Source organism: Acomys minous (genome assembly GCF_964271855.1).
Source record: "Acomys minous genome assembly, chromosome: 10".
In the NCBI taxonomy this organism is placed as follows: Eukaryota; Metazoa; Chordata; class Mammalia; order Rodentia; family Muridae; genus Acomys; species Acomys minous.
Genome location: NC_140491.1, coordinates 63,018,430 through 63,031,129, shown reverse-complemented (window position 1 = coordinate 63,031,129; position 12,700 = coordinate 63,018,430). Strand labels below are relative to the sequence as shown.

General features: G+C 58.5%; 1 protein-coding gene across 9 annotated transcripts in view; it reads left to right on the top strand.

Annotated features, from left to right (window-relative positions):
* Positions 1-12,700, top strand: part of KCNT1 (potassium sodium-activated channel subfamily T member 1) — a 64,437-nt gene that overhangs the window by 34,566 nt on the left and 17,171 nt on the right. For 5 of the 9 annotated variants that reach the window (XM_084800122.1, XM_084800121.1, XM_084800124.1 and 2 more), the window contains 14 exons: positions 120-176; positions 476-524; positions 1,155-1,214; positions 1,627-1,701; positions 1,770-1,853; positions 2,434-2,528; positions 3,940-4,120; positions 8,228-8,392; positions 8,683-8,819; positions 10,235-10,298; positions 10,397-10,505; positions 11,056-11,164; positions 11,378-11,527; positions 11,860-12,098. In XM_084800122.1, coding sequence (XP_084656248.1) covers positions 120-176; positions 476-524; positions 1,155-1,214; positions 1,627-1,701; positions 1,770-1,853; positions 2,434-2,528; positions 3,940-4,120; positions 8,228-8,392; positions 8,683-8,819; positions 10,235-10,298; positions 10,397-10,505; positions 11,056-11,164; positions 11,378-11,527; positions 11,860-12,098 — 1,574 coding nt within the window. Of the gene's footprint in view, positions 1-119; positions 177-475; positions 525-1,154; positions 1,215-1,626; positions 1,702-1,769; positions 1,854-2,433; positions 2,529-3,939; positions 4,121-8,227; positions 8,393-8,679; positions 8,820-10,234; positions 10,299-10,396; positions 10,506-11,055; positions 11,165-11,377; positions 11,528-11,859; positions 12,099-12,700 lie in introns of all 9 variants that reach the window. The other 4 variants (XM_084800120.1, XM_084800118.1, XM_084800116.1 and 1 more) reach the window with 1 other exon arrangement.

Genomic DNA, 12,700 nt, shown 5'->3' with positions numbered 1-12,700 from the left:
TCCAGCTGGGACCAATGGTGGGCCCTCGCACTTACCCTGAGCCCATAGCAGCTCGCAGAGGGTCCTTAGCGCTGGCCCTGGAAGTCTGTGGCTGGGCCACTGCTTTTGTCTCTTCACAGCTGGGGCTGCATGAAGTATAACTACACGTTCAATGGCTCGTCCTCCGAGTTCCACTGGTGAGTCTGCCCCTGTCTGTCCCTGGCTCCCATCTGTCGGGCCACACTGGGCCAGGGCAGGGGTAGACAGGTCCAATAGGTCCCCTGGGACACATTCAGCTGCACCCGGCCCAGCGGCTGACGTCAGTGCTGAGGGTATTTCCCATCCGAGGGGAGAGATTCAGAAATAAACAACTGTCAGTCCCCCCACATCTGGCCACTGGGCCCTCTCCACCTTGGTGACATTCTCCTGAAGCCTGAAGAGGACACGCCCTGGCAGTTGTGACCCTGTCCGGGCCTCACCTCCCTTCTTTTCCTAGGGCTCCCATCCTGTGGGTGGAGAGGAAGATGGCTCTGTGGGTGATCCAGGTGAGTCCCAACCCACTTCTCCTCCCTGCACAGGGCAGGCTGCTCCTACGCGCTCAGTAAGGAGAGGGCTCAGGTTAAGAGAGCTGAGGTCCCATATTCAGTGAGCAAGGGACTCAGGCTCAGTAAGTGAGCAAAGGACTTAGGCTCAGTGAGGCCTAGCAACTTTAATTTGTCCAGAGACTGCTGAGGGCATACTCCCCCTCATCTCTTGGCTAAACTTCTCCTTCCTGCTGAAAGCCCCCCATCCTGCTTGCTTCCTGGGAAGCAGAAGTGGGGGGGTCAGTAACTCAGGCCAGCTTCTGAGGGGTCTTCCCAGCTCTGTCCCAGAGGCCTGGGTCCCCACAGATGCTCATAGTGCAGGCTGCATCCCTACCTTGGGCCCAAGGTGGACTGCCAACAAAGCCTTGACCCTCACTGCTATCTCCACCTCCTAGGGTGGCTTTCGTGGTGCTCTTCAGGTCCCCCCTCCCTGCCCCGCCTGTCTGTCCGCAGGGTGCCTCAGGAGGGCATGGACGCAGGCAGTGCAGTCCTCTGCCCTCTGCCCTAGCTGCCTGCAGGTCTTTCGGAGTCCCTCATACGTCAGGCCTTGTTCCCAGAGCTGCTCCAAGCCTCTTTGTTTTCTTCATTCAGGTCATCGTGGCCACAATAAGCTTCTTAGAGACCATGCTCCTCATTTACCTCAGCTACAAAGTGAGTTCCTCCCTGTGCCGCCCCTGCCCTGCTTCCCCACCATGCCCTTTCTCCACAGCCCCTCCCCTAATCGCCTTAATGCCGCTCCTAACCCTGACCTCTCCGCATTTCCCAAGCTCCCAGCCCCCTCTTCCCAGGTTGCCCTGTGGTCCCGCCCCCCCCTGGTCCCACCGCTGCCCCTCGCTGCCTCTGAAGTCCCTCTGGCCCCTCTTCCCTGGCTGCCCTGAGGCCCCGCCCCTGGCCCCGCCCCCCCTCGCTGGCTCTGAGGTCCCTCTGGCCCCTCTTCCGGGGCTGCCCTGAGGCCCCGCCCCTGGCCCCGCCCCCTCCCCTCACTGCCCCTGAGGTCCCTCTGGCCCCGCCCCTGGCCCCGCCCCCTCCCCCTCACTGCCCCTGAGGTCCCTCTGACTCCCAGGGCAACATCTGGGAGCAGATCTTCCACGTGACCTTCGTCTTGGAGATGATCAACACGCTGCCCTTCATCATCACGGTGGGTGAGCCCTAGCCCTGAGCTCTGCTCCCCAAGTGCCCCCCTGACCTCTCCCCTACACATCACAGGTCTTCTGGCCACCTCTGCGGAACCTGTTCATCCCCGTGTTTCTCAACTGCTGGCTGGCCAAGCATGCGCTGGAGAACATGATCGTAAGTGAGAGCTGGCCCTTGCCAGCTCCTTAACAGTTTTCATATGCGCTGGCAGGGCCAGGCAGTGGCCAGGAGGCTGCGCGCCACAGTGATGTGTTCCAGTCCAGCCTTGAGCTTCCTGTTTCTGTGAAGACAGCTTTGCCAGGGCTGAGGAGAAGGTGGGACAGGGTGTGCAGGTGTGAGCAAGCACAACCAGAACTAGGTCACAAAACCAGGGCCGGAAGAAGGCAGGTTCCAATTCCCCCCACCTCCCCACCCCCGCTAGCTTCCGCTGGATTCCCGAGTGTACTGTCTCCTGTAAATGAAAGCCAGGCTTACAGCCATCTCCCTGGTGGCCTGCCTCCTCCTGGCCTGTCCCCTTGTCTCAGCCCTGTTCCAGTTGCGCGGTGACAACAGTTTTGAAGTCAAAGGTTATCTGCCCTCTGGCATTATCTTGACCTCACCCCCAGGGTGTCATCCTGTGACCAAGCTGAGGTCAGGGTGACCAGCACAGGGCAAGATGGAAGTGTGACCAGATCACTGCCTATTATGCCTGAGGGAATGTGTGGGCCCTGCCTTCTGACGGCTGCCTTCTCTGCAGAATGACTTCCACCGTGCCATCCTGCGCACACAGTCAGCCATGTTCAACCAGGTGCTCATCCTCTTCTGCACCCTGCTGTGCCTCGTCTTCACGGGGTGAGTCCCATCAGGTGGCCATGGCTAGCACACTCCTCAGGCAGACCTCAAGCCAAGAAGGCCAAGGAGCAGTGACAGATGGTCGCAAAGCGGACTGTAGCTGTGTTTGCAGCTCTGAGGAGAACTGGACCCTTTGGTTGGATGTCCAGCTGAGAATGGAGTCTAGAAGCGGCCAGGGTCTTTTGGAGGGTCACCTAGAATGGGGGGCTTCCAGTCACGTGGGCTGACCTGCCAGCCTCCTGTATCGGCCTGTGGAGTGGCTCTGCTCCATGCCTGCATCCCTCAGGCAAGGACTAGTGGCTGCAGGGCCTGGAGGACAGGCTGTCAGGGCTTGGGTTAGGAGCAGCTGCTGCTGCTTGTGGCAGCCCCACCCCATCACTGCCGAAGCCACGCCCCTTTGCTCCTGAAGGACGGCCTCTCACCCTTGCAGCCCCGCCCCCTTGCTGCTGATTAGAAGCTTTCCCAGGCTCAGTCTTAAGCTCAGTGCCCAGGGTGGGGAGCAAGGTCCACTAGCCGGTGATGGGCATCTGGGCCCAGCTCCACACCTTCACTCAGTATCCCAGTGTCCAGGGGCGCATCACTTAGGTTCTAGGTAACTGGGTCCTCAGGACTGGTCTAGCCTCATGTCTTTAGGAGCAGGGAAGGTGGGAAGGCCCTGTTCCCTTATTCACAGCAGCCAACTCAGGCTGCCGCACTCCACACTGCAGCCCAGTCTCTTACCTTTCACCTTCCTCCGTCCATGCCCGCAGCCTGTGCCTCTCGCTGTTGCTTCCTTCCCTTTGCTGCAGCCCCTGCCCCTAAGTGCTGCAGTATTCTTCAGTGCTGCAGCCCCCCCACTGCTGCAGCCTCCCCCACTCCTGCACCCCTCTTCCCTCACTGCTGCAGTATCCCCACTGCTGCACCCCTCCCCCCCATTGCAGCCTCCCCACTGCTACACCCCCTCCCCCCAGTGCTGCAGCCTCCCCCACTGCTGTACCCTCTCCGCCCACTCCTGCACCCCTCTCCCCCTACTGCTGCAGCCCCTCCCCCCACTCCCACACCCCTCTCCCCCTACTGCTGCAGTCCCCCTCCCCCTCTGCTGCAGCCCTCCCCCCACTGCTGTACCCCTCCCCCACTGCTGCCGCCCTCCCCCAATTGCTGCAGCCTCTTCCCTCCCAGCTGCTGCAGCCTCCCCCATTGCTGCACCCCTCCTCCCACTGCTGCCACCCTCCCCCCACTTCTGCAGCCTCCCCCTATTGCTGCAGCCCCTCACCCCACTGCTGCAGCCCCTCCCCCACTGCTGCAGCCCTCTTCCCCCTACTGCTGCAGCCTCCCTCCCCCCACTGCTGCAGCCCCTCCCCCACTGCTGCACCCTTCCCCCCACTGCTGCTGCCCTGCCCCCCTGCTGCAGCCCCACTCTTTGGGTTTCCAGGACCTGTGGGATCCAGCACCTGGAGCGGGCAGGCGGGAACTTGAACCTGCTGACCTCCTTCTACTTCTGCATCGTCACTTTCTCAACTGTGGGCTTCGGTGATGTGACACCCAAGATCTGGCCCTCCCAGCTCCTGGTGGTCATCCTGATCTGTGTGACCCTTGTGGTTCTCCCCCTGCAGGTGAGTCATCAGCACAGGGACAGCCAGGAGGCACTCTCTGAGGAGCGGCAAAATGGCAGGAGGGATCCGTGGGGGGCTGGGCACACGCGTTGGAAGGCCACTGGGGCCAGAGAAGACGTTCCCTGTTCGCTGGTCGTTGCAGTTTTCCCTTGGTGAACAGTGATGTGCTGTTCTGCCGAGGGGCAACCAAGGCCCACGGGCTTTCCTTCCCGAGGGTCATAGGTGCCCACGAGACCCCCTGAAGAGCCTGTGTAGAGACAGATTGTGGGGGAGAACCTCTCCCTAGTTCCCAACCACAGCCAAGCAACTTTTAGGCCCACAAGGGGCAACTTGCAACCATTGCTGCCTTGAGCTCTGCCCTGGGGCCAGTCCCATCTCTGGCCTTACAGCACTGGGCCCCAGGCCCAGCAGGCACCCCCTACTTCTCCCAGAAAGAGCTGCCTGCCTCCTCACTGCCCCTGTCCAGAGGAAGCTGCACTGAAAGCCTGGGGTGTGCTAGCCCTGTCCTCTCACCCATCGCTGACCTTCCAGGCGGTTCTCCCCACCCGTTAGCTTCTCTGAGCTCTGGTTCTCGTGGCTGCTGATCTCTGGGACCTCGGTCCTAGCCTTGTTCAAGAGCTCTGCCCTTCCCCAGCCAGTCGAGGTTTTAAAGAGGTCTAATCCACCAGACTTTCTCTTCACGTCTTTCCTGTCTTGCCTAAAAGGACTGGTCCCACCCTCAGTCACAAACCTTTTTTTCTTGCAGAGTTTAAAGTTAGCTTTTCACACAGAGGGCCAAGCCCACTCAGAAGGGAGTGTGCACCGGAAGGATGGGGGTGGGCCCACCTCAGCCTTCCAACAGCTCTTCTACACCAGAGCCTCTGCATGGAATACTCTGGACGGTTGTTTCCAACCCCCCCCCCCCTCTGGCTCAGAGCTTCCCAGTCCTTGCTGCTCTGTGTAAGAGTTCTAACGCACAGGCCAGGCTCTTGTAGTGCCCACCTGTAATCTCAGTTTCAGAGGTTCAAGACCAGCTCCCCACGTGAGAATTTCTATGAGAACCATATTGACACACGTGTCAAGGACCAGGTTCTGTCTTACTAGCTTTTAGTATTTTCTAGCAAGTCTCTGACATTCTCTGGGCTTTGCCAAATCTCTATAGGCCAGGCTGGCCTCAAACTCACAGAGATCCTCCTGCCTCTGCCTCTGCCTCTGCCTCTGCCTTAGGAGTGCTAGGATTAATGACGCATACCATGACACCTAGCTCTGGAACCTTCTTAAGCTTTTATTGTAGTTTTATCCAGGGTGCAGAGCTCTTGTTCTGTTTCCTCGGGCCACATTGTATTTTTGGCCCATGCAGACACAGCGTTTCTGCTTCTGAGCACGGCTAGTGCCAGTGTGTGGGGATTCATAGCTTGTATCTAGCAAGCCATGCTGATCACTGGTCAGCTTCCATGCAGTACCCTTGAAGAGGGGCAGTGCCACGCTTCCTCTCCAGTCCTTAAGCCTCTGAGCTCTCATCCTGATCTCCCTGTGACAGCCTGCTGAGCTGGGTAGATGCCCTTCCTCTGCTTAAAGTCCTTCTTTCTCATCCCAGTTGGCTAACACCAGAAATTTTTAAAATTAAATACTTCTTATCAGTCCAGCTGAGTATTTTCTCCTTAAATTGTTATGATCATACGTTTTATATACACAGGGGGTGCTTTTTTGTTTTTTTTGTTGCTTGTTTGCCAAGACAAGGTCTCTCTGTGTAGACCAGGCTGGCCTTGAACTCACAGTAATCCACCTGCCTCTGCCTCCCAAGTGCTGGGATTAAAGGCGTGCGCCACCACACCTGGCTTGGTATTCTTTTTTTTTTTTTAAACACATTTAAAAATGTCTACAATTGTCTAAACACCCATCCCTGAATTCCTGGGAGAAAGACAACCTATGATTTTTTTTTTACAGTCTTATGCTGGAGTCCGCTGAGTTTTGTTGGGTTCTTTTAGTTAACCTTGTATCTGAGCTGGAACTGTGCTTCGCTCGTGTGTATCACACCCAACATGGCTCTGCTTTGGCCCTTCTGTGCCTCAGAGTCTCTGGGTGTCTTCCCGGACTGCTGAAAGGTGGCCACACACCATGGCCTTAGGAGCAGATCCAAGTCCTCCACAGATGCGGAGGCCACAGGTCCAGACTCTGGTGCTGTGGTTCTCAGGGTCTACAGGCATGCTGTTGGCCCTGCCCCAGCTCCCGGCCCTCCGCGGCTCTTGGCCTACAGACTGTCATTCCAGATTACCTACCTGAATATGGCAGTTCCTCTGTCGCTCGCCTTCCTTTCTTCTAGCTGCTCTTGGCACCTTCCAGTTTCTTCAGTGTGGGCTTTGATGGTTTGACACCCAGGATTTAGCTGTCATGGCTCCTGGTGGTCATCTTGATGAAGCATCAGGCTCCCGACATAAAGGCCACATCCCGATCTCTACAGCCCCGCCCCCCCCACTTTATTTTCCCTAATGGTCCTGCCCTCACTGTGCTGCCCCACCCCCTCTGCAGGGCTCCATCCTGGCTTCTCATCTCGTAAGTAGCATCTCCAGCTTGTCCACGATACCCTGACCCAGCGGAAGCTGAAGACAGTGCCCAGGGATGGGTCCACAGACAGGCAGCCCCAATCCAGCCATCTGAGTCTCAGCCCTCATCTTCTATCAGGACTCTCTCTCTCTCTCTCTGAATACCCCAGTCCCTTCCCCAAGCGAGGACAAGCCCCTGTCCCAGTAGCCCCAAAGTCACTTGGAAATGAAGTAGGACTAAAACTTTTTTTTTTTTTTTTTTTTTGCCTTCTTGGAGGCTCTGGAATGGTGCCCCGACCCTGAGCTCGCTCTCCTCCATGGGGCCCAGGCAGCAGGTGTTCTGGGGGCCAGGTCAGGATGATGCTGCAGTGGGGCTAGTACTTTGAGGGCCCTGGGGGTGCTCAAGGCCCAGTATCTGATAGTTGCCATGGTTCTGGTGGCCTCCTGACCAGCTCTTCCACCTTGTGCACATCTCCATGTGACCTCAGTGGCCCTTGTTCCTCCTACAAGGACCCCGTGGATATTGGATTTCAGAGTCACCATAACGCAAGATGGCCTCAGGTCAACAACAGGTTACACCGCCCCGGCCCCAGTCTGCTTCCATCTCAAGACTCTGAGCAGACAGTGACATTAGGAGTTGTTGTCAACCCTTCATTAGTTCTCTTGCCCCTCACCAAAGCCCTGCAAAACAGGCACTGTCCTTACAGTTTTAAAGCAAGGAAACTGAGGCCTGAGAGAGGTTGGAAGCCAGCCAGGTGTCCAGCAGCTGTATCCCATCCTGGACCACCTGCAGAGGGTTCCTGTGTTCCCCAGCCCTAAGGTCTTGAAGACCACACACACACACACACACACACACACACACACACACACACACACACACACACACACACCTGGCCATAGGTCTCCTCATGAGGATGCATGGAAGTGAGACAAGGATTACATCACCCATGAGAGTGGACACAGTGGTCAGGGCCCACTGCCACAGTCCATCCGAAATGAGCTAAGGCCATGTATGGTCGAGATGCTCAAGACTGAACAGACAGCAGACACCTGGCCTCAGAGGCACACGCAGTGTGAGGCCGCGGGCAGAGCCAGCACTGCACGGCTCACAAGGCCCAGGCCGACCTGGCAGTCCTCACCACAGCTCTTCCCACCCAGCCCAGGGAGACCCCCCTGGCAAGGACCACACACAGAGCTTCCACTTCAAGAACCTGATGTCTGATCTAGTCACTGCTGATAGAGAAGCATCCCTAACTCCAATGCTGAGGATTTCCCAATACCATCAGGAAAGCTGATAGGAGCAGCTAAGACTGCGGGTCTAGCGTCCACTACTGTCTATGCGCTTCTGAGGCCACGAGCTGGACTTCCCAGGACTTGTGTCACACACCATCTCCTGGTCCTGCTCTGGTCACTCCTGCATCCTGCCGGGCGGGCAGGCAGGCAGGCCTGCTTTACTCTCTGTGCGCGCCCCCCCTCGCCCCCCCGCACTTCCACCTAGGACAGCCCCATGCCACTGTTGCTCCCCCAGCCGGCCCCACCCTGTGTCCCCCACCAGATGTCTGTGCTCACCTCTCCCTCTCCACAGTTTGAAGAGCTTGTCTACCTTTGGATGGAGCGACAGAAGTCCGGGGGCAACTACAGCCGCCACCGAGCACAGACGGAGAAGCATGTGGTCCTGTGTGTGAGCTCCCTCAAGATTGACCTCCTCATGGACTTCCTGAATGAGTTCTATGCCCACCCCCGGCTCCAGGTAAGGCTGTGGGCACTCCTGGGGAGCCTCAGATTTCTTCCAGGCTCCCAGAGCAGTCACCTCCCCGCAGCCCCCAGGCCCCAACTCCCCGTCTAGTACAGGACTAATACCACATGCTTCGGGGCAAGGCTCCTGATCACTCTAGACCCTGGCTATCATATCCAGTGTATGTGTTGCCTTGGGCTCTGTGGTGGCCCAGTGAGGTGCTAGGAATGACAGCACCCAGGGAACAGTACCGGCTGGGGGACCGGAGCCTGCTCAGAGGCCCTGACATACAGCCTTGCCAGCAGGACTACTATGTGGTCATCTTGTGTCCCTCCGAAATGGATGTCCAGGTGCGAAGGGTACTGCAGATTCCCTTGTGGTCCCAGCGGGTCATCTACCTCCAGGGCTCTGCCCTCAAGGACCAAGACCTCATGCGAGCCAAGTGAGTGCCGGCCAGGATAGCACAGCCAGACCTAGGCCTGAGGCTGCCTGGAGTCCCCAGGTACAGGTCGGGGCATGACAGGCAAGGCTGCCTGAGGCAGACAGGGGTGCCATGTGGAGGCAGGGCCAGGGTGGGTGAAAGGGTCAGGGTCTAGACCCAGGTGAGTGGGACCCTAGGGCCCAGCTCCATCCCTTCATGCTGGGCTCTGCTGGGCAGCCTAACATACACACCTGGCCAAGCTGTGGTCTCGCCTCAGCTGTGAGTCTTGCCTTGGGGCACTTTTCCCTCTGCTGCTCTGAGTCTCTGGCTTCTCTCTGTCAGGTTTTAGAGAGCTTAAAATAAACCAGGGGTGGGGAAAACCGGCTGCCGAGAGTCAGTGGTGAAGACACAAGGGCTGAGGGTGGCTCTTGATCTAAAGACAAGTTGACAGAGTGACTTGAGGTGACAAGAGCATGCTGCTAACATGTAGCTAGAATGTGCGACCGCACCATCTGGGATTCTTTCCCCCAAGCCTGTCATGCCACAATTTCATTCCAGAAGGTTCCTGTATCCTTTGTGATGTGGTGCAGGTGCTGCAGGGCCAAGGACAAAAAGGATGGCGGCTGTCCTTCTTGCCAGGGCTCCCATGCATGCAGCCTCTCTTGGAGTCCTGCCCAGTCCACATGAGTCTGCATGTGCCTGTGTCCGGCTCTGGGCTGGAAGGCAGGAGAAAGGAAGTGCCAGGCAGGCAGGGAGGTGCCCACACCATAGCTTTTGTGGAGCAGGTGCCAGTGTGAGGTGGTCTGAGGCTTCACTACCCCTCTTCTTGGGTAACGGTTTCTCACACTGGCCCTCAGCGGGGCCAAACAGTTCCTGTAGCCAGCCTGCTAGGAATCTGGAAGGAGCTAGGCGTGATCACCCAAGTCCAGGCTGCTGACGAGGGGACAGGTTCTATGTTCCATAGAGGGTTGATGGGAGCCCAGGAGATGGGCCCCACATGCTAGACAGTGTCCCCATGTAAGGTCAGCTGCCCTAGGGCCTAGGTCATCAGCACCAGGGAGACAAGAAGATCCATTCTTTCTGACCCTAAGCCGGAGTGTGGATGGGTGTGGCAGAGTGTGGCTCAGAGACCTCTCAGGCACTGGCATTACACAGCTTGGAAATCCTGAGTGCCTTCCAGGGCAGGCTTGGCTCATGAGCTTTCCTCAGCATCTGAGCTTGGACTCTGTTTTGGGGGGTCCTGGCGTCCTGATCTGCTCAGAATGTGCTGGAAGGCCCAGGGTGTGCTGTGGGACGTAATGCTAGCACGTGCTGGGCCGGGCGCCGGCTATCTTGTCAAGGCCCTTGCTCGGCTCGGCTATCCTTCGGGCCTCTCCAGGCCTCCTGGGGGAGGCCGTCTGGGTCCTTAGCCGCATTGAGCAGCCGCTGTTCTGCAGGATGGACAACGGGGAGGCCTGCTTTATCCTCAGCAGCAGGAATGAGGTGGACCGCACAGCCGCGGTGAGTCTCGGCAGACCCCCCCCAGCCTGCTCTGCCTGCCCACCCTTAGCAGGAGGCCCTCCAACAGCAACCACAAACTCCCCCCCCCCCAACCCCAGGACCATCAGACCATCCTTCGAGCCTGGGCTGTGAAAGACTTTGCCCCCAACTGTCCCCTCTACGTCCAGATCCTCAAGCCCGAAAACAAGTTTCACGTCAAATTCGCTGGTGTGTTTGGGGCCCTGCGGCATCCTGGGTGTGCAGGCTGCGAGGTGCTGGAGGGTGGGAACGGAGTATCCCCTCGTAGGCTCAAGGAGGGTTCGCCTGTGGTACGACATTCCCTCTAGAGCTCTGCTTCAGGGCGTGGGGAGAACCAGGAGGCAGCCTTGGCAGGTGATCTGGCCTCCACCTGGGGCCACAGTCTTGTGAGGCCAGGAGCCAGGGGGGGTATATGGGGAGCAGGATCTCTATGGACAGGGCCCATGGTGCACATCTAGGGGTCAAGTGAGCAGGGCCCATGATGGGCACCTGAGGGACAGGTAAGGGCCCATCTGAGTAAGAGCAGGGGAGATCCCAGGAATGCAGATGCTCCTTTGGGCCTCAACGGGCAGCTTACAGAGGTCCTGTACTAATGCTGAGCAGGAGCGGGCTGTTCAGGATGGGCTTCCAGGGGGCACCAAGCTGGAGTGTCTTCATACATGTAGAAAGACGTGGGTGCTTTGGGGGGAGGGACCACAGGTAGCAGGGGTGGTGGGCCCTGACCCTGCAGTTCCCACAGACCATGTGGTATGCGAGGAGGAGTGCAAGTACGCCATGCTGGCCCTGAACTGCATCTGCCCGGCCACCTCCACCCTCATCACCCTGCTGGTGCACACGTCCCGTGGCCAGTGAGTGCCCTGTGCCAGACCGACTACCACGCCCTGGCCGTCCCGATCAACCCCACAAGGCAGGGCGGGCTCCCTGGAGGAGGAGGGCATGCAGTGGGCAGAGGTCTGGCACAGGAAGGGGGTCCAGGGAGATGCAGGGTGCATTTAACCAGTTGGGTAGGAGGGGCGGCCCTGGCTGAGGGTGACAGCCCCCTTGCACCGCTCCTCCGGTAGGGAAGGACAGGAGTCCCCAGAGCAGTGGCAGCGCATGTACGGGCGCTGCTCGGGCAACGAAGTGTACCACATCCGCATGGGTGACAGCAAGTTCTTCCGGGAGTACGAAGGCAAGAGCTTCACCTACGCAGCCTTCCATGCACACAAGAAGTACGTGGGACTCAGGGCTGAACACAGGGGTGAGCCTATTGTTCCCACCACAGCCCGACCCAGGGTCAGGCCAGTGTGGGGGGAAGGAGGGCTCTGAGGGCTCAGCTAAGGACAAGAGAGCCTGGCTCTGCCCACATGGCATCCCAGGACAAGGGTTTGTGTAAGAGACCGCCACAGTCATTATCCTCTGAAGCGTCCCCAACACCCGAGGTGAGGGGCTTGTCCAAGAGGTCCGGGTGGGGCCCCTGGGGAGGGGACTGAGTAGTCGGTCAGGAGGCCAGCCTGAGCAAGCCACAGGGTGCCAGGAGTGCCCCCCCCCCTCGTCTGCTCAGGTATGGCGTGTGCCTCATTGGGCTGAAGAGGGAGGAAAACAAGAGCATCTTGCTGAACCCGGGGCCTCGACACATCCTGGCTGCCTCCGACACCTGTTTCTACATCAACATCACCAAGGAGGAGAACTCAGCCTTCATCTTCAAGCAGGAGGAGAAGCAGAAGAGGCGGGGTCTCTCGGGGCAGGCACTTTACGAGGGGCCCTCCAGGCTTCCAGTGCATAGCATCATCGCCTCTGTGGGTGAGCTGGTGCCGCAAGCAGGTGGTGGATGGGTGGCCTCCGAGGGTGCCACTGGGCAGGAGACCCCTTAGGCTCAGCTCTTCCTTGGGCGGCGTAAGCCTCTCTGGGCCTCAGGTTTGGGGTCTGTCCAGTTGGGGTACCCGCATCTATTCTAGTTTTGGCGAGCATCAGTTACCTGGGTAACTGAGAGCCGGTGGGGTACTGTGGTAGCTGTGCTGAGGTCCCTGGAGGTCTGTCATCGCAGGGCATCCGTTGGAGAGATGAAGGCTCTGGCCTCCACTGGGTGTGATTGTCTGAGGTTATTAACGGTTCAGCTTCGGAGCTTTCCCCTGGGATGGCCGCCTTCCCAGAAATGGTTCAAGTGACAGGGTTGGGCCAAGACTCAGAAGGCGACGCCTGTGGCATGTGTCCCCTGCCAGTCCTCCGGGGCAATGACCTTCCCGTGTGGTGCTAGGCCCAGGCTGTGATCCACAAAGCCAGTTGACACCAATAGGCACCCACTATATGCCCGGTCTAAGTGGTCTCTAGGGACCACATGCTTTGACTCTGCTACACCTTCTCAGTGACATGTGACATGTGCCAGCAGCTCTCAGACTGAAGTT